This window comes from Nicotiana tabacum, chromosome 14 (assembly GCF_000715075.1).
Source record: "Nicotiana tabacum cultivar K326 chromosome 14, ASM71507v2, whole genome shotgun sequence".
Taxonomy (NCBI): Eukaryota; Viridiplantae; Streptophyta; class Magnoliopsida; order Solanales; family Solanaceae; genus Nicotiana; species Nicotiana tabacum.
Window position 1 is genome coordinate 29,709,211 of NC_134093.1, and position 21,227 is coordinate 29,730,437.

General features: G+C 36.2%; 3 protein-coding genes and 1 pseudogene across 5 annotated transcripts; 3 read left to right on the top strand and 1 right to left on the bottom strand.

Moving 5' to 3' along the window:
* The first annotated feature begins 3,398 nt into the window (after positions 1 to 3,398).
* Positions 3,399 to 12,942, top strand: LOC107812053 (epoxide hydrolase 1-like). Its single transcript, XM_075229448.1, has 3 exons — positions 3,399 to 4,052; positions 11,453 to 11,688; positions 12,466 to 12,942. Exons 1-3 carry the CDS (start codon positions 3,570 to 3,572, stop codon positions 12,746 to 12,748), a joined length of 1,002 nt encoding a protein of 333 aa, XP_075085549.1. The 5' UTR covers positions 3,399 to 3,569; the 3' UTR covers positions 12,749 to 12,942.
* A 715-nt stretch (positions 12,943 to 13,657) lies between these two features.
* Positions 13,658 to 15,692, top strand: LOC107812054 (epoxide hydrolase 1-like). The gene is made up of 3 exons (XM_016637083.2): positions 13,658 to 14,239; positions 14,556 to 14,788; positions 15,107 to 15,692. Exons 1-3 carry the CDS (start codon positions 13,754 to 13,756, stop codon positions 15,363 to 15,365), a joined length of 978 nt encoding a protein of 325 aa, XP_016492569.1. The 5' UTR covers positions 13,658 to 13,753; the 3' UTR covers positions 15,366 to 15,692.
* LOC142169219 (U4 spliceosomal RNA) lies at positions 14,908 to 15,048 on the top strand (annotated as a pseudogene).
* Positions 15,693 to 15,830: 138 nt separating the features above from the next.
* Positions 15,831 to 19,877, bottom strand: LOC107812056 (oxaloacetate tautomerase FAHD1, mitochondrial). 3 transcript variants are annotated; one of them, XM_016637086.2, is made up of 7 exons: positions 19,554 to 19,877; positions 19,240 to 19,405; positions 17,298 to 17,350; positions 17,097 to 17,156; positions 16,917 to 16,967; positions 16,725 to 16,842; positions 15,831 to 16,144 (listed from the first exon to the last, which is right to left on the bottom strand). In XM_016637086.2, exons 1-7 carry the CDS (start codon positions 19,761 to 19,763, stop codon positions 16,029 to 16,031), a joined length of 774 nt encoding a protein of 257 aa, XP_016492572.1. In that variant the 5' UTR covers positions 19,764 to 19,877; the 3' UTR covers positions 15,831 to 16,028. The 3 variants fall into 3 exon arrangements, with proteins under 3 accessions (XP_016492572.1, XP_016492571.1, XP_016492570.1); XM_016637085.2 differs by having other exon boundaries at positions 17,094 to 17,156; XM_016637084.1 differs by having other exon boundaries at positions 17,076 to 17,156.
* Between the last annotated feature and the right edge of the window lie 1,350 nt (positions 19,878 to 21,227).

A 21,227-nucleotide genomic window follows, 5' to 3' on the forward strand; every position in this document is an offset into this window, starting at 1 on the left:
GATGATGTTGGCCGAGCTACTTGGATCAATTAACACTCGCTTAACTCAAAATTTATTTACGAGTATAAATATTACCAGTGCATCATTGTGGGGTTGCACGACCCCTTCCGTGTCCTCGTCGTTGAAAGAAAAGGTTCCTTCTAGTATGTAATCTCAAATCCATTTTTCCCTCGTGATGGATACTTTGATACGCTTCAACATCGGCCCTCGAGGGACATTGACCCCACCGATGATCATGTTAATGATGTGTTGAGGTTCTTCCTGTTCGGTCTGCTTGTTAAAATCCCTATTCCTGAAATGATTCTTGGCTCGATTGCTCAGGAACTCTCGAAGATGCCTGTTGTTGAATAGTCGGGCTACTTCCTCTCTCAACTGTCGGCAATCCTCCGTTCTATGGCCGTGAGTGTCGTGATATTTACACATCTAGTTAGGATCCCTTTGGGTTGGATTGGATTGTAGAGGTCGAGGCCATTTGGTATCTTTGATGTGTCTGATAGTTGATACAATGATGATAGCATCGACGTTAAAGTTGTATTCCGATAACCTCGGTGCTTCTGTGGGCCCAATAGGCTTGTCGAAACTGTTTTTGCTCATGAGTCCCCGATTTCTCTGACCTCGATCACTTCTCCTTTCATTTCTCAAAGAGTTCCGCCCAGACCCAGTACTTCTTTGGTCTCCATTATACTACTGATACCGATCCCTGTTTGATCGTGGTTCATGATCGATGTCTCTCTTAACTCCGTCGATGTTTATGACGGGATAAACGGACCCCGAAGGGGCCCCGAGTTGATCATCTTCGACTTTGATTTTTGATTGATATCGGTTATGCACGTCAGCCCAAGTAAAGGTTGGGCATTCTATCAGGTTTTGTTTCAACTGCTGTGAAGCCACCGAGCTTTGAACATTGAGCCCTTGGGTGAAAGCCTGAATAGCCCAATCATCAGCGACCGGTGGCAGGTCCATTCGTTCCATTTGAAACTGGGACACGAACTCTCTGAGGATCTCGTTATCCTTCTATTTTACTTTGAAAAGGTCTGATTTCCTGGTCTCGACCTTGATGGCCCCGGCGTGTGCCTTCACAAAGGAATCCGCAAGCATAGCAAATGAGTCAATAGAATTAGGAGGTAAGTTGTGATACCATATCATAGCTCCTTTTGACAGGTTCTCTCCGAACTTCTTCAATAGGACAGACTCGATCTCATCATCCTCCAAGTCATTTCCTTTGATGGCACATGTGTAAGAGGTTACATGCTCATTTGGGGTGGTCGTTCTGTTATACTTAGCAATCTCAGGCATGCAGAATTTCTTAGGGATCGGCTTTGGAGCCGCACTTGGAGGAAAAGGTTTTTGCACGAACTTCTTTGAATCCAGGCCTTTCAACATCGGTGGTGCTCCTGAGATTTGATCTACCCTGAAATTGTAGGTTTCCACCTTTTTGTCATTAGCTTCGATTTTCTTCTCCCCTGATTCTACCCGTTTTGTCAGTTCTTCAAGCATCTTTATGATCTCGGGGTTAGCCCCCGATTCGTTTTCACTTGACCTTTCTGCGACCGGTTCATCCCTGCGGGTGACTTCTCGGGGTGGATCGGGTTTAACTCTGCTCGGTGTACGGCTTTGATTCTGTAACTCAGTTATCACCGCCTGTTGGGCCTGCGGTATTTTGAAGATCACCTGTAAACTGATCCCGTCTCCTCCAATGTTTTGTGTATTTTAAGTTGTAGATCGGGCTCCACCACAGATGCTATTCTTGGGGTCGGCAGGCAGGTTCGTGTCGATAGCCACATGCGAATTAGCGTCAATCGGATCCGCGACCAGAATTTCAATGGGATCAACAGGCGGTACCTCATCACCGGGCGCTATGTTGTTATTTTCACCGTGATGACCGGACTCATTGTCAACATGTAGGGGTGATAATTGAGAGTTCGACATTTTGAGTTTTAACCTGCAATTAGAGACACTTTAAAAAACAAGTATAAAGTAGTGTGTGTTTTGGAGGCTTGTATCAAATAACTATTATTATCCTTAGCCTCACAGTGGGCGCCAAACTGTTTACCCTCAAAATCGGATAATAATTGAATTTGTATGTGGTTTTAAGGATACGTGGACTAACTTGACACAAAATGATAAATTAGATTGCAATTGAAATAAATAATGATAAAGTAAATGCTAACCACAAGAATTGAACAGTCTTAGCCTTGGAAGATTAATCACCCTCGATCCAGGTATGCTTCGATCGATGTCAGGATACAGAAGAACAAGAGTTTAAAGAGAAATAATAATAATGTATTGCTTTAGGATATGTGTTACGATGTGTTCAATAAATTATCAGACCCCCCTTTATATAGTAGAGGAGTCCTACCTTAGGTACAATTCTATAAAAGGTAAAAATCTCTTGATTTGCTGATTGCCGGTTCCTTACTAATACGCGCCGAGATTCCCGCCGCAACATCTGCCCGGTACAGATATTTCGGTCTTCTGTTGGTTATGCTAACAATGTTTCTTCGAGCTCGTTGGGGGCTAGGGTCGACTCCGGGGTCTCGGACTCAATGTTATCGAAGGCAGGTGTTCTGACTCCGGGTTCTAGCTCGGTGTGACTCGAGGCCGATCTTCAGTCTTGTATTGTCATGTTCCGAGTCTGTCCTTTCATGTCGTAGGCGAACTCGATCTCGACCGTATACAACTATGTCCATCCTGTAGCTGTATGAGAATTTTCACCCAAGTTACATTTATTCTCCATGATTGACTCAATTTTACAGTAAAAATGGACTTATCAGAATAGATGGTCATCATGATATAATTTAATATGGCCATACTGGAATATATAAGTCCACCAAAGTGGCCTGCTCTCTGCCTTAACGTGCAAAAGCAAAAAAGCAAAGACTTGCATGGGCAATTAAACAATACTTCCTACGTCCAATTTATGCTTGACACCATATACACGAATTTAAAAAGAAAAAAAGCTTTCAAAAAAAAAGTAAAATAAGAAGTTTAATATGTTTCTAAATACAGAAAGCATCACTCTTTTGGGAAAAAAAAATTGTATCGAATAAAATGGGACATGGAGGGTAGAAATCAGGCACGGGTGGAACTTAAATGTACCGAATTCATCAACTCAGTACTTTCATAGTAGAACATTAGTTAAAATTCAATTTAATGCTTAAGAACCTTAAAAGTTGAATCCATTAAGATGAAAAGGGATCAAAATAACAAGGCGTCATGCGGAAGCTAACAAAACAAATCTTGAACGATTATAAATCAGAGTGCAAAAGAAAATTATACTAAAAGAGCATAATTCTTTAATGTGGTATGGAGAAATCCTTAATTTATAGAGATCACAACCTTTTCCTCCAAAAGAGAGATCTGTCAAATATAATCGTAAATATTCTGCGTCTAAATATAATAAGAAAATCAGTACAAACCCTAACCATCCCGAATCTCCCTCGGAGTAGAATTGTACGGAGTATATTTTATCTTTCTTGAGCATACAAAAGGAGAACCGATAGAACAATCTAAAATCAAAGAATCCACGAATCTCCTTCTTTAGATCAGCTTTGGCGAAACTTCAGAAAATGGAAGGTGTAGAGCACAAAACAGTGTCGGTAAATGGAATAAACATGCATTATGCTGAAATAGGTAAAGGCCCTTTAGTCCTTTTCATTCATGGCTTCCCAGAATGCTGGTATTCATGGCGGCACCAAATGTCATTCATGGCTAACCACGGATACCGCGCCGTAGCTCCGGATTTACGCGGCTACGGCGACACGGCCACCGGAGTACCTAATAAAGATGATCCTAGCAATTTCACAACCCTAAGTATTGTTGGTGATTTAGTGGAGCTGTTGAATTCTATTGCACCACAAGAGGAGAAGGTGTTTGTTGTAGGGCATGATTGGGGTGCTGTTGTTTCTTGGGCTCTTTGTTTGTATAGGCCTGATAAGGTTAAGGGTTTTTTCTGCTTGAGTGTTGCTTTCAATCCCAGAAACCCTATGAAGAAACCACTTGAGACTTTGCGTGCAGTTTATGGAGATGATTACTATGTTGTTAGATTCCAGGTGCTCTTCATTTGCTCTATCTCTCATCTCCCTTTTGTTTCGCATTTTTTCTAATTAAACTCACGTTCTTTCTCACCAAAAAGTCATTGAAGTTGGACATAGATTCAATTGAAAGTTGAAAAAAGAGTTTTTGAAGTTTTGTTGAAAAATAATATTTGTAAGTTAAAGTTGTGTTTGGACATGTATTTTATTTGGAAAAAAAAATTAAAGTTTTATGCGTAGAAGAAAAATTTTCACCCAAAATCTGTATTAAACTAGTTCTTGGGCACTTGAAAAAGAATTTCAATTTTTTTAAAAAACTGATCATATTCCACGAACAAACAGTATTTTTAGTTATATTTTTTTTTAAATAGCTAAAATCTATGACCAAACGAGAACTTCCATCGGTTAACGTTCAGTTTTGAATTATATGGATCGACTATATGAATTATTCATATCATGAATCTAACAGATTTAATATAGTTAGATTAGTTATGGAGCATCATTCTATTTTAACCATCCGTTTTAGTAAAAGTTTGGAATCTCTCGAGATTTACATATATAGGGTTCCAACAAATAAAGATAAAATAATAAATAGTGACAAAAATAGAAAAGCAACCTCGCTATGATCCTTGATCTAGTAGTTTGCACTTTGCATATCTTTCATCGATCATCTACATGCAGGAGCAATATTACGTTCGAATATAAATTCAAGGATTTCTGATTTTATTATCTATTTTGTTCGTAGCAAAACAGATTAAATTATTTGATCCAACAAAATAGATTATTGTTAAAGAAACAATGCAGTTACATTTTTATTAAGTACTTCATTTATATCAATTTATGTGATGGCATTTTACTTTTTTGTCTATTTTAATAAGAATAAAAATTTATACATCTAGAAATAATTTTAAAGATTTACTTAATGAGATGATTGATAACCACAAAAATAACTATGACTTGTTTTACGCTACAAATTTTAAAAATCTTTATTCTTTTTATTTTGTTTCATTTTTTAAGTTGTTACGATAGCCACAGTTCCATAAGTTTGAATCCCAATAGTTCTTAAAAAGCAAGATTCGTTTCCATAAAGTAAAGCTGCTAGTACGTGTAAGTATAGAGATGTTCTGTTATGGAATAGATCTCCAAAAGATTATGATATGTGTTGTCTTTTTAGAAAAAACAGTTCCCTCATTTTATCACTGCTACACTCTAGGTATATTCCATCTAGTAATTAATTATCTAACTTTTCTTTTGATCCAATAATTAATAGCTTGATTTTTCCTCCTATCTTCCATCACGGGGCTTTTACTTATCCACTATCTATACTAAAATCATATTTTTACTTTTATTTATTTATTTTAGTAAATTAAGAGAAAGAATTTTTTTTCCTTGTTTTACCCTGTTTATTAATTACTCATTCCCCAAATTATTTTTTAAGATTTTTTTTTTATAAAATATGCCATAAGGTGGCATTCCCCCTTTAATTACAGATACACAACACTCCCAAAACCCGGTGTCACTGAGTACATTAGTATCTAATATGAATACAAAATCTGACTGATAAAACACTGTCTGAAATATAGAACTGTACAATAACTGAAAGAAAGAGAGACAAGGTTAGCGGACTCCATGCAGCTAACGTTGATAGTCTCCAACTGATAGCACTTTGAGATTTAACAGTCGCCAGATCCGAAAGCACTTGGATCTGCACACGATCTGTCTTTTTGTGAAAGGGCAAGATGTTATTTTTGGTATGCATAGACATAGTAAGCTTGGCCTTGTGAGTCTTCCATATCTCCATTGTTTTCATTAAACTAGCAAAATATACAAAAGAGGGGGACCATACGTCCTTACCTCACCAAAAGTTGAATTGGAGTTACATAAAATATCTCCAGCTATCATATTCTACCTTAGAAACTAAAGCATCAAGGGAAAACTGGATGTACAAGCTCCTCCTTCCCAGCTAGATCCCTATACAAAAAATACAAATAAGCTCCAATTTCCCGTGCCAGATACACTTATGAATTTACAAAAATACATTATTCTTCTTTTGCTTATGCCTAAAAGAAACCATTTGGATGTAATCTAGCCTATAAGACCCTTTTGCTGAGACTGGTAGATCTTGAAATGAAGTGATACTCAATGCATCGTTGTCAATTCCCTGCTTGGCAAGTGCATGCGCGACCTGATTAACTTCTCTATAACAATGTTGTACTTCACGATTTACCCGACTGATAAGACTTTGGATATTCTTAACCGTGTCCATCATCTGCCAAGGTACTGCGCATTCCAGAATGATATTACACATATTATAATGACTGCACAATTTGAGGCCAGCAAGAGCAGCCTGGCTTCAACCATGTTAGGAGGTTTTTCCCATATAATAGGAATGCAAACAATCCTAGGAACTAGATTAACTATCTGATGACATACTTTCCCAGTTGGTATCCCATTCTCGACCACACTCTGTCTTAGCAAGAATCCATTTGAGATGAGTTAGAATTTGGTAAATAATTCCTTTTACATAGACCCTTTTTACCTCCAAATTTCAAGGCACATCTTGCCTTCCAGATCTCCCAAAATATAACCACATGAGTAACTTGTAAGATAGTTTGATGAACACTATTCTTAGGTTTAAGAGCCCACCATCTCTGTATCATTGTAAAAATAGGAATATCACTCCAACTGATCCCCAACGGTCCTCCAAAATATTTCCATATGTGAGATGCCACCTTGCCACCAATAAAAGTATAATGAAGTGTTTCCTTCTGAAAGTCAAGACAACATAAGCATTTGGATACAAAAGTATGAACAAATCTCATAATAGTGTCATCAAAAGGCAGTTTATCTTTTAAGATTCTCCAAACCAAAAAGGACATTTTAAAAGGCAAATATTTATGCCAAATTCTTTTCAGAAAGTTACCAATGGGAATTGACAATATCTGTTCGAACAATAATTCAGGAAGATGTAAATTAGATATATTCCACTTATTATTAACGATAACATCGCTAACAGCTTGATTGCATGGAGGTTCCTGCAAATGGATAATCTGAGCAATAACACCCAATTCTGACCAATTGTCCCACCATAAACTACTATTGCCTGAGTTGATCCTCCATAGTAGTAGCTCTTCCATCTTCTCTATGATCTTTATCAAATTATTCCAAGCGAGAGAATGATTTGGTTTAACATTGTAGTAAACAGGGTGAGAGTTGCTGCAATATTTAGCTTGAAAGAAGTTAGACCACAACGTCTTGCAAGTTCTAAATCGCCACCACCTTTTCATAGTTAAACTATTACTAACATCAACCAACCTCCTGAAACCCAAGCCTCCTTCCTCTACTGGATAGCACAAATTATCCCAAGAACTCGAGTGATATTTTTGTTTTCCCATCTATAGACCCCGAGAAAAATTTGGCCATATAACTTTCGAATTGCTTAAAAATAGTTTTACGCGGTTTTATGGCAGAAAGCAAGTAGATAGGTTGAGACATTTTTTATATGCTTGATAAGAGTTGCTCTACCACCAACAGATACCAACTTACCCTGCCAACCTGTTATCTTCCTCACAATTTTTCTAATCCTATCATTAAAGTGAGATATCCTCTGTCTTCCCATATACAAAGGGTATCCTAAATAGGTGATGGGAAAATTGGCATGATTGAAACTAGTAACTTCCTTAATTCTCTGAATGTCAACATTAGAGGCCTTTGTACTAACCAAGAAACAACTCTTATTAATGTTAATACTCTGCCCAGAACAATTCTCATAATTCTGCAATTGGTGAATCACCAACTTCAACGATCTTTTTCCACCAGATGTAAAAATCACAACATCATCTGCATAAGCAAGATGTGTTATTTGTGGACCATTATGCAACATACTAAATTCAATGTACTGATTTTTATGAGGCAACTGATTTAACATGATAGAGAGAACTTCAGCCCCTAGTATGAAAAGAGAAGGGGATAAGGGGTCCCCTTGCTTTAGCCCTTTATAAAATAGAAAGAAATCTCTTCTAACTCCATTAGTGAGCACAGAATACCAAACATTAGAGATTAGCCTCCACACTAGGTCAATCCAATTTTCTGAAAACCCAAACTTCCTCAACACTTGCAATAAGAAGTACCAATTGACTATCGTAAGCCTTTGACATGTCAAGCTTAACGACTATATTTCCTCCCACGTTTCTTTTTCCAATACCATGTATAATTTCCTGGGCCAATAAAATATTTTCTGTAATTGACCTGCCTTTTAGGAAGCCTGTCTGATTGTGAGATATAAGCTTTGGGAGAATAGAATTCAGTCTTGAACTCATTATCTTAGAGATAATCTTGTATGAATAGTTACTCGGGCTTATAGGTCTCATTTCATGAAAAGAACTAGGATTATCCACTCTGGGAAACAATACTAGATATGTGCTTGTATAGAATCTGCTAAGCTCTGCCCCAGTAAAGAAATGTTGTATCAAATTGACCAAATCTACTTTGACAATGTCCCAACAGTTTTGGTAGAATGCTCCTCCAAATTCATTTGGCCCTGGTGAGCTGTTAGCATTTAGTGAGCTGCTAGCATTTAGATCAAATATATCTTTCTTGATTTCCTCCTCATCTGGGATATTACATAACATATTATTATCCTCCTAGTTAATAAGCTGGCTGATACAATCCAAATGATGAAGCTCTGGAACACCTTCATCTCCAAACAAATTTATATAACAATCAACTGCCTCTTTAGCAATGTTTTCTTCCCCATTTAACCACTGTCTAGCTTCTCCTTGTACTCTCTGTAAGGTGAGTCTTCGTCTTCTTTCATTTATAATGGAATGAAAATATTTAGAGGTTGAATCACCCTCTTCTAGCCATCTAATGTTGTCCCTTTGCTTGAGTATTGCTTCTTCACGTTTCAACCATTTAGTGTGCTCTGCTTGACCTTTATGAATCTGAGGTCTAAGATCTTCCATATCATTCTCAATGTATTCATCTTCCAGAACTTGCATCTTGGCTTCCCATTCTCTGACTTTATCAAACACATTTTCAATTTGTTCTTTTGACCACTGGCTGAGTCTTCTACTCAAGTTTTTGATCTTGACTTGAAATCTTCTCATACAATTTCCTTGTACTTCTGCATCCAATACCTCCTCTTCATAGTCGCCATCCTGATCTCTATCATGATCATCTTCACTACTGAATTCAAGTTCACTAGCCTCTTCTTCATTATCCCTTCCAAAATTGTATTCTGTTGAGCCAAAGTCAAAGTACCAGTGGGAAAATTTAGTTGAAGTGGAGTTGTGTTGGGACTCCACAGCTGAACCTCCAAATGTATACCTTTTGCTTCTTTTTGCAAAATTGGACTGGTTGTTGGACCTCCTACTGACTGGGGAGTACCACAAAAACCCATCCTTTGAGAGTTGGAATGAGAACCAATTTCTTGTAAATTGTCCTGCTCTTCACAAAGATTAGCTTCCTTTTCAAGTAGTTGAAATGAGTTGGACACACTCACAGGATTGTGGCCCACAGTCGGGAAACGAGTTTGTACATTCAGAACTTCTATATCCCTTTCCTGGCTATCATCCTTAGCATATGATTCAACTACTACAATAGAATTGACTTAAGATAAATTTTGTACAGTATCGTTAGCTTGTTCGGTCTTCTATTGTTCTCCCTTATCATTTGATGGCCTAGCCACCCATTTCATTTTGTTCTTCTTGCCAAGGCTAGCCCTGATGCCTTGCTGAATTCTTCGCCTATTCCGTGAAAGGTTTCTCTACTTGATAATTCCTTTGCTATTAATCACTGGACCTTTAGAAGATTGACTACCTCCTAAAGCAACAGGGATATGATTTGTGAGAGCAAAATTCTGAGCATCCATTTTTGGCAACTGAATAAAATTTGTCCTAACACCACGCTTAGTGAAAGAGGCCTTCTTATTGACTGGTTTAGAGCTTGTAGATGCAAAATTGGAAGGATGTGCTTGTTTCTTAGACAACTGATCAGTAGTAGGCATAACAGCACCAACATTCGCCTTTGAGTTATCTGAATTCACCTTCCTCTTTTGTGACAAACATACCTCCTAAACATGTTCCTTATGTTTGCAAGCAAAGCAGTAATCTGGGACAAATTCGTATTCTATCTGTTGCCAAAAAACCCCAACTTCAGACCCACCCTCTTCCTTGATGCCTGCCCATACAGACACTCGTCTCTAAAATAGCCAAATCGACCTCAACCATAACCTTAGCAAAATTAAGCCTTGACTTAACATCAGTGGCTTTGTCAATTTTTAATAAAGTTTCAATAGTAGAAGTAATTCTCTGAAGCGCATACCAATTATAATATTGCCATTTGAGCTCCGGCAGGGTAATCCAAAAAGGCGCTAATGAGGTTTCTTCTTTCGGATTGAAATCTGCAGTCCAAGTAACAACCCTCATCCAACTCCCCAAAACCCAGAAGTTCCTTCTAAGATATATCTTCAAATAATCCTCCCTAACCATGAAATCTAGAAAAATATACTTGGAATTATAATGACCAATTTTAAGAGTACCAACCATCGGAAACCTAGATGCGAAATCCCTCCTGATGTCTTCAATAGCTGGCTTTCCATGTGAGAATTTTCTCTTCTTCTTGTGGAGAGAAAAATGCAGCTGGTTTTTCTTCGTGCATTTCTGGCGGTCGGGGCTTTAGCTTCGTTCTCACCGCAGGACTTGCGACGGTGGTTGCATAGGAATTGGTATCATTATTACGGATATTACGGTAAAATATGTACTTTATTTATTCCATCAGTTTTAATTTATGTTAACCTATTTGACTGGGAACGAAATTTAAGAAAAGAGATAATACTTTTAAATTTGTGGTGTAAAATAAGACAGATATATTTTGTGTGGCTATAAATTATTACATAAAAGTAAATTGTTTCCAAATAAGTAAAGACGTCATTCTTTTTGGTACGGACTAAAAATGAAATAAGTTTACATAAATTAAAACGAATGGAGTATTTATTAAGGGAAATACAAATTACAGTGTGTATAAGTACAAGTGAATAGAGGGAGTAGTTAATATTCTCTTCGTCCCAATTTATGTAATAAACTTTTATTTTCAATCTATCCCAAAAAAATAATATATTTCTAAGTTTAGATACAATATAACTTTTAAACTTATGATTTTATCCTTAATGAAATGATGGAATGATTTATACCATACAAATATTTATGACTTGTTTTAAACAAGAAGTTTCAAAAGTCATTACATAAGGGAGTACTACTGAAACAATTTTCTATATTCTTTTTTTGTCAAGAGTCGAATTAATTAATGAATTAGTTGAAGATTACTTTTTTTAACTCTCGAGAACATTCATTTTAACACAACATGAATAGTAAATTTACATGATTAACAGCTCCTTTAATTTGATTGTGTTAATGCAGGAGGCTGGAGTAATAGAAGCTGAGTTTGAGGAGATAGGTGTGAAGAATGTTTTAAAGAAGTTTTTCACATATAGGGAACCAGCTCCTCTTTACTTTAAAAAAGGAAAATCATTTGGAGATAATCCTCAAGTAGAGCTGCCTTGTTGGTTATCAGAGGAAGAACTTGATTTCTATGCTACCAAATATGAACAAACTGGCTTCACTGGAGCACTCAACTTTTACCGAGCAATAGATCGGTAAGCGATTTTAATATAATCTCTTCGTTCCATTTTATATGATGCACTTTGACTATATATGCATAGAATTAAGAAAAAATGAAAATAAAAATTTTAGAACTTATAGTCTAAAACAACCATAGATATAATATAGATATAATTGTATGTCTATAAATTATTTCATTCATGAAAAAGGAGAAGTTTAAAATTAAATTATTCTTAATTATAATAAGATATCACTCTTTTAGCTAAATATAAGCTTAAAAGGAAGGTGTATCACATAAATTAGGATGGATGGAGTACTATAATACTCCCGTTGTCCTATTTTACATGATAGTAGTAATATTTCAAAGTTAAGTATCTTTTTATTGTTATTTTTACAAACATTTTAGTCATATTGATATTAATTAACAACGGCAATGTATAGTAATGTATGTACGTAGTTGCTTGCTAACTATGTAATTCTCAGTTCGAAAATATTAAAAGTTAATATTCGAATTAACAAAAAAATTAGAAAATTTAACTTTCGTACTTCAAACTCTCGTTATTATATATTGGACCGGGAAGTAATAATATAACTACAATACGCGAACTTAAATAATGTCTCAAATCCAAACAAGTTGGATCGGCTAGATGCATGACTATATGGTCTTAGTGGCCATAAACACACCCTGAAATACAAAATACAGCTTGGTCGTTAGAAATTTGATGTGTGTGTGTGTGTGTGTGTGTGTGAGAGAGAGAGAGAGAGAGAGAGAGAGAGCAACCGAAATAATGTCAATGCTTTACCAGTGCAAGGAGATCACATTGTTTCACAAGCATTTCAGGGGCTAAAATCCAAGTACCAGTGAAGTTCATTGTAGGTGAGCTTGACCTTACTTATAATGCTCCTGGCACAAAAGATTATTTACACAAAGGAGGTTTCAAAAAACAAGTGCCTTTGTTAGAGGAAGTTGTGGTTTTAGAAGGAGTTGGACATTTTATCCACGAAGAAAAACCAAAAGAAATTAATGACCATATTTACAACTTTATTCGCAAGATTTCATCCTCTAATCAATCCAAGTTCTGTGCTATTCTGTAGAGTTTCTCTTCTTTTTTTTCCTCCATTTTTTGAGGTTGTATTAAATGTGTTTGTTTGCTAAGTTTGTAATGTGTGCCCATAATGTTGACAACCAGGTGAGCTTTATTTTGTTGTTCTTTATTGAAGATGGAGTTTTCTTGCACTCTTCTTGCAACTAATTAAGATTACGCTTGATTAATTTCTGATAATTCCAATTCTTATAATTCTTGAGAGTTAAACATTGAGTTTATTATGCTTTTTGATGAAAATTTTATGCAGATGGTCACTGTACCAATTGTGACTAATCTCTATCAAATTACTGTCTAACCTCTTTGTAACGGCCTTGTTAATTCCGATATTTTTTGGCTGTTATAGTAAGTTGTTATAGATAACAAATACTTATTATAATATAGCATGAAAAATTAGTTCCAAAGAAAACCCGGTTGCTATAGTGAAGTATTGACTGTTATAGAGAGATTCAACTGTAGTAGTCTCGTTGTACAAAAGAAAAGTAAAATATTAGCTATGAGTCATTATCATCAGTCCGTTATCTATCCAATTCATTTTCTGCTACAAACGTCATGGCTTTTCAATTAATACTAAAATTTTAGTTCTAAACTTTGTCATACGTTTTCTCAGAGTGATAAAAAAAGATAGTTAACTTATTGTTCCATTTAAGTAATAAGGACACAAGTATATGACTCACATGGAAAAGCCAAGAGGAGAAGAAAACCTATTTTCTTAGTAGAACAAAAGGTGGAGAGATTTCAGAAACTTCTCTCGAGATTAACCATAATTTGCAAAAGAACAACATTGTGACATATAACGATATAACCAAAAAACGAAACAAGTTAAGCTCAATGGTACTCTTGCTTGTAAAAGTATACCTACTACTCTTTTCTAAGCCGCTTTTCCTCATTTTACTTGCCCTCTTCACGAACTTGTACACTTTAAAAAGCAGCTAAACTCTAAGCGAGATTGTCAAAACACAAGTACATTTTCAAGGAGAGTGATAGAAAGAGCGAGATGGAGGAAATGAAGGAGATTCAACACAAGTTATTGAGAGTGAATGGGATAAACATGCACATAGCTGAAATGGGCCAAGGCCCAATAGTTCTATTCCTTCACGGCTTCCCGGAACTATGGTACTCGTGGCGCTACCAAATGCCGTTCATGGCGGGCCATGGCTACCGGGCGGTAGCCCCGGACCTACGCGGGTTCGGAGACACCACCGGAGCACTCAATGATGACTTCACCAAGTTCACCACTCTCCATGTTGTTGGTGACATTGTGGAACTTCTTAATATCCTTTCCCCTGACCAAGAGAAAGTGTTTGTAGTGGGCCATGATTGGGGAGCTATGATTGCTTGGGCTTTGTGTTTGTATAGGCCCGATAAGGTCAAGGCCCTTGTTAACATGAGTGTTCCTTTCACTCCACGAAACCCAATTGTTAGGCCCATTGCTCGTCTACGTGCTACTTATGGAGATGAGTACTATATTATCAGATTCCAGGTTTATTTATTTATTTTTCCACTCTTTCTTCTCTCAACTAATACTCCATCTAAATGAATTGAATACTCGATTTACTGTTGATAGTCAAGTTGATCAACTTTTAAGGTTAAGTCAAACTTGTATTAATTCGTCTTTATGAAATAATGTTAGGATGTATAATAATAATACTACAAGTGCGGGAAAAATATATATCAAAATTTTGTGAAATTCAAGTTTGTTTGACTATTGAAGAGTAAAAAACAATAATTTAAGGGTAGATGGAAATGTCACTAGTTCTCATAATGTGATGAATTGTTTAATAATTTAAACTATGAAGGAACCTGGAGAAATAGAAGAAGAATTTGCTCAAATAGGGACCAAGACAGTTTTGGAGAAGCTATTGACTAATCGAAACCCTGAACCACTGAAGTTGCCTAAAGGAAAGCCATTTGATAAAAGTCCAGTCAAATTACCCCCTTGGCTGACTGAAAAAGAAGTTGATTACTATGCTACCAAATATGAGCAGACTGGCTTCACTGGTGGATTGAATTATTACAGAGCTCTTGATCTGTAAGCTTCTACACTAATCCCTCTTTCATTTTTTTTCTTCATATAATGAATCACTACTATATTATAGCTCTACTCGAAAGACTACTCAACTAATAAATCTTGATTCAAAAGTATAGAGAATCTTTGCGCTTGGGGCAATGACGCAGCTACTCAGGTACTAACCGAGGCGCGTCTATTGCTGGTTGAAAACTATTTCCAAACCCCCTCTTTGGCCCTGACCATTGAGAATTTTTGAAAGGGCTTCCCTTCTGGGTAAAGCCCTAAAAGAAAATATGACTAGCTACTTACCTCAAAATTGATTGTATTCTTGAAATGCAGAAACTGGGAACTGACAGCACCATGGACTGGGGCTAAAATAAAAGTACCAGTGAAGTTCATAGTAGGAGATTTGGACATAACTTACAATGCAGCAGGAGTCGAGGATTATATACACAAGGGTGGATTAAAGAAAGATGTACCCTTGCTAGAAGATGTGGTTATCTTGAAAGGGGTGGCTCATTTTCTTCAACAAGAAAAGCCTGATGAAGTTAACAAACACATCCATGCCTTCTTACAGGGATTTTCTTCCTCTGATTAAAGGTTCTGCACTTTAAAATTTCTTTGGAGCTCCACAAGAAGTTAGATCAACCAGAAAATGGAGTTGCACAAGCATCATTTCCATACGCTAAAATAATTCTTATACCTATTTCATCCATTTCCAAATATCTGTAAACCTTAAAAAAATTGGTTTCCATTCAGAAGTTCTTTTCTTTTCAGCCAGGAATTGAAGGGTAGGAATAGAAAGAAACATTATAGATATTACTTTGAGTGATATGTGATATTAACACCAAGGCAAAGACACTAAACTTGAGACTGAGAGAAGAGAGATAATGAGAAAGCTATATTGTTGATTAAGACTGCTATAATCAGGTCCTCTTATACAACTAGCAGCTGAGTACTAATAAACCTTAATCAAAATGAACTGAATACTATATAGTATAAATTTCTAATGGCATTACCTAAGGGATTTATCACCTAAAAAGGGTACAAAAAAGCATTCAACTGAAAAACAAAGTCGAGCATCATGCTATTTCAACTTGTAATTTTTCAGAAAACATACAAGCAGTTCTAAATGTTTAATGTTAGTGTTTTTATTATTGTACAACATATCCGGGATGTCTTAAAAGGAAAAAGAAAGAATTGTCCACAAAGAAGTGGTTCAAGTATACAACAAAGAAAAAAGAAGCTAACTCTTGGTGAATCATTGTTGTTTTGCTCCTGGGCGTCTTCCAACATCAAAGTGAACATCCAGGAAACCCGTTATGCCAGCATCAATCTTTTGGCCTACCTTAACAGGGCCAACTCCTTTGGGAGTCCCTACAGAAAATCAGTAATGGATACATTGAATGAATAACTGTAACAAGAGTTGTATTACTTGAACAAGAACGTTTTAAAATTCTCAATAAACTGGGTGAAGTGACACACTTGCTGAAATTTAAAAAGAAATCTCCAGTAGGTGACATACTTGCTGAATTATAGAAAACAGTAGGTAGGGTTACCCAATGGTTTCAGGACAGTTTGCAGCATTTTTTTTAGAATAAGACTAGTGTAAACCGAATGATGTTCCTTCTCTTGTCCAGTGATATACAAGTATTGAGCCTTCATGTAAATTAACAAAAACTGACAATGGAGGGAAACTAAAAGAGATCCAAGAACGTAGCAGGCCATCAAAAACATGTTTCACTTTCAAAACCACAAGCATGTAAATCAAGAAAAATTCAAGCACAAAAAGGAAGAACCTTAATGACCTCAGTTTATCATAAAAGGCCTAACAATTGCAAAAGTTTACAGGACTTTATAAATAGAAAAAAATGCAATGCAAGTTGCGAAAAGAAAAAATAACTTTCATGAAAGGCCATTTATCAATTGAATAAAGAAGCAGCATGAGTCGTCCTACCAGTTAAAATAACATCTCCCTGAAGAAGAGTCATGATCGAACTTATGTGGCTAATCAAAAATGGGATCTTGAATATCATATCACTTGTCGAGCCTTTTTGCCGAATTTCTCCATCAACCTGCAGAGTAGCATATGATGATCAGCTGCAATTGTGAAGACCAACATTAAGCAGACGGAAAGAAATATTATTACCTTCAGCCACAATTCTATATCATGGGGATCTGGCACCATCGACTTAGGTAACTGCAGGAAACAAAAGGGAAAGATGATTATTAATTATTCTCAAAATGATATATAACACCATCTAACATTAGGGGGAAAACAAAGGGAAAATGAAAACAAACATATGACATTGCCAAAACTTCTTACAACCGAGCTGATAGGAGTGAATGTGTCTTGGCCCTTAGCAACAGTCCACGGCAGGCCTGCAGACTGTCAATTTGTATTGGTAAAAATTGGTATTGTCATCCTCAGGAATGACAATGAAGGACTAATAGTAATGATTAAAGACCAAAAATAAATAAGACAAATGAGCACGGATATTCGAAATGTATGACGTAAAAGAATTCAAACCTTTGCAGTAGCTTGGATCTCCCTCGCAGTCATATCCAAAGCAAGTGCATAACCTGAAACAAAGAATTTTCAACCAGTGAGTAGAGTCCACATATTTATTGGGACAAACAATCTAATGCAGACTCAGAAGAAAGCAGATGGATTATTTTTTTTTTTTGAGAAGGAAAAGAAGAGGGCCTGAAGAAAGCAGATGGATGAGTATGTTTAACGAACTTAGAAACAGAAAGAAGGAAAAAAAATTCCGCAAATAAATCAACCTGGTTTTGTTGTTCCACTGCTTCCGTTTTTAAACAAATAGGGGACATCCCATGAATCGATGGGCATATCTTAACAAGTTCGTTGAATAACTCTAATTTATTTCCGGCAAAAGTAGATAAAAATTGAAAAGACAAGTGAACCTTGGCAAGATAGACACCCAGTATTCACCTAAGCGAAGGAACAACAGCGTAGCACTGTTCAGGTAGAATCCAACAACAACAACAATAACAACAACAACCCAGTAGAATCCCGCAAGTGGAATCTGGGGAGGGTAGTGTGTACGCAGATCTTACCCCTACTCCGGAGGAGTAGAGAGGCTGTTTCCGATAGACCCTCGGCTTAAATATATTGCCCAAGAGGTGGTTGTGTTGGCCAGTAGCCACACAGCTTGGCGGATGTTAGCAACAATCGCAAAGTGTCTTGGCAAGCCTCAACTTGATTTTGTGCTCAAATAGAGATAAACTGTCAAAAAAGCAGCCAATGCAAGTGCGCTGCAACTTTCTATGGCATGGGGTGGAATGTGAAAAATATTCCAACACAACAGGAACAAGGAAAAAGAAGAAAGCAAACGAAATTGAATCCAGATAAGTTACTTCTAATCGATTAAGTTACTATAGGCATGGGGAACCCCGGATCCCCATAGTCTTTCATGATAACTAATCAAGTTGATGGGTTCGCTCAGCAGGGGTTATGCCGTCGAGTGCCGGTCACATAACCCTCCACAAAAAAAATAGCCTTCTTGGGTCTTCAGCTAAGAGAAACAAGGCTTAGGTGAGGAGGTTGACGGTAGTGCACTTTTACATTATAACATTAACATTAGTAGATTTATGATAAGAGGTTTTAACTGGTTCACTGTGGGCTTTCACCAATACTGAGATGGCAAGAGACAAAATGGAGACTACTACAAGGAAGAAGAAATCTCACGAGACAAAATGGAGACTACTACAAGGAAGAGGAATTCTTTATTTTTTTCTTTTTTCTCTCTTTTTCTTTACACTTCCGGGGTAAAATTAGAACCTCTCTATACACACAATATCAGGAATGCCTACTGTGCCGTAAGGTTCACTGCTCGAATATCTTTTATTTATCGTCTTAAACCAGTGAACAGTGCAAAACTACTCTGAGGCCTGAGCCATGCAATTGATGGGTCAGAGGGTGAAACACATTATCTGAGCACCAGTTTTATCTTAAGGATTGGGCAAATATTTATCTTAAGGATTGGGAAAATATTTATGCTGAAAAAATCTATCAGGGGAAGAAAAACACATCATTCCACAACACCAATTCAGTTCACTGCTTCTCAAGTCTTTTGCTATAATATAAATTAAGATGCACGTCAAAAAGAGCTCATAGCAGTAATTTTCTCCAATATGTGGTGCTTTAGTAGTTTAGAGAATAGAGACCATGCAATGTACAAAACGAGAATCACGATAGAAGATCAACTTCATATTGTAACCTAAAGAACAGCATTGGCTGTCAAAAACTGCAGCACAGATCAACAAACTATACAGGGTCTTTCTTTTTTCTATCGACTAAAATAACAATCACACATGCATTTTATGAAACAAGATTAAAGATATAACTACACTTGCAAAATACAGTCGAATTCAACTCAAAGTTATCAACTTTAGGAATCAAAATACAAAATCGAGCATACAAGTTTTGCCAATTGTTGATAGAATACCTCCAACATAGTCCATAGCAGTGGCTTCAGGTACATCCCTAGCTCTTTGGCTTATCACAACTGCCAACTCCACCTCGTGATCCAGTGATTCCAATGGATGAGGAACTTCGATTGTCCCTCCGTTCATCAAATACGAGGATGTGGGCTTCATAAACAACACTGGCTCCTTCAAAAGTTAAATCACAATTACACATAGATAAACCTAGTACGATGATCGATTGCGCTCAATCAGCTTCGAGAAAAGCATCAATCACAGATCAGAATTCACACACACACACATAGAGAGAGAGAGAGAGAGAGAGAGAGAGAGAGACCTTAGGTACTGCGTTACCGAGTTCTTTGGCATGAGCGGCGTAGTTACGACCGACGGCGATGATTTTACTGCCGACGGTGAGAAGATTTTCATGTGCTGCCGTCGTGGCGGTTGCCATGTTCCTCGATGCAAATGATTTTCCGATTGCTCTAGCAGCGCCACCGCACACTAGGTTTCGAGCAATACTGATTGTTTGAATTTTCGCACACATTGTATATATACGAGTGTGTCAGTGTGTGATAAATCAGCTGCCAATTCTGCCCGAAATGGAAAGAGAGACCAATAGTGTCGAGATGATTAAGAGAATTTCTCCTTTGCTTCATCTTCTTTTCCTTTTTCTTTTAATTATACAAAATTTGGTTTGGTTTCGTGGAACTGTCCTTAAAGCGCTATGTACGACTATTAAAGCATACGTGCTTTTAGAGAAGAAAAAACTCTCTGTGATGTGAGAGAATTTAGTCCCTTATGTTTGAGTTTGAAGTAATTCAGGGTAACTCATTAAAACATTTGATTCTTTTAGAATTCGAGTTTTTTTTTCCTTTTATTAGACCTACTCTAAAAAAATATGGTCTAATCTTTCACAGTTTTGACTAAAAACTCAGTGAAAATTCAGCGGTAACTCATAAAAATATTTGATTCTTATTTCTTTTTCATCCAAAAAAGGAAAAAATTACTCTACTAATTAAAAAATCTCTTTCAAATGGTTTCTCATAAGTTAAAAATGGTAATAAAATACGAATTACTATAACAGTAATAGTTCTTTAAATAAACTCAAAGTTTTTATTAATCGTGTTGTTTTCTGGTCGGCTTGTTTGCTCATCTTGGTAATGTTTTCTTTTGTTTCACTGCTAATCCAAACTAATTAAACTCTTCTTTCTTTAGTGTATTTCCTCCAATTGAATTTAAGGCAAACGCGTATAAAAAAATTGATAAAAATTTAAGAAGAGGTAGTTTGAATTTATCCATAGTTTGTTTGTTTAATTTATTCCTCCCACCTAAAAGTGAAGATTTAATAGAATCCATATAAGCGTTCCTCGTTGGTCTTATATTGGATGTATTTTTCAGCATTCAAATTAACGGAACAGATCATTTTCTATACTTCCAGAATTCAGATTTAAGAAGTTCTAACTTGTAATTTTTGGTTATGAATATCAGCTTACTCTCTAGTCTCTAATCCCTACAAAATATACTCCTTTCTTTTCATTGCATGTTCAATCTGTCACTATACAAGTAACTAGCTTCGCTTCCTGCAAAATATTAGTAGTATTAACAAGTGCTGGTTATAGGAAGTATATCTACTGCTATTGATATATATAATAATTAGGGGTGTTCATAAGAACCTAAAAAACCAAACCAAACAGAAAACCGAACTAAACCGACCAAAAAAACCGATACTTCTTATGTTTGGTTTGGTTTTGGTTTTGAATTTTAAAAACCGATCAAATTTGGTTTGGTTTTGGTGTTAATCAAAAAATAACCGAACAAAACCAAACCAAACCGACTATAGAAGTAGTTATTAAATTTATTATTACATATATATATATATATATATATATATATATATATATATATATATATATATATATATAAAGTTTCTAAAATTTTATGGTACATATTAGTCGTTTGTATTTTTAATCTAGTTCTTTGCTATTATAAAAATTTAATTATTAATTAT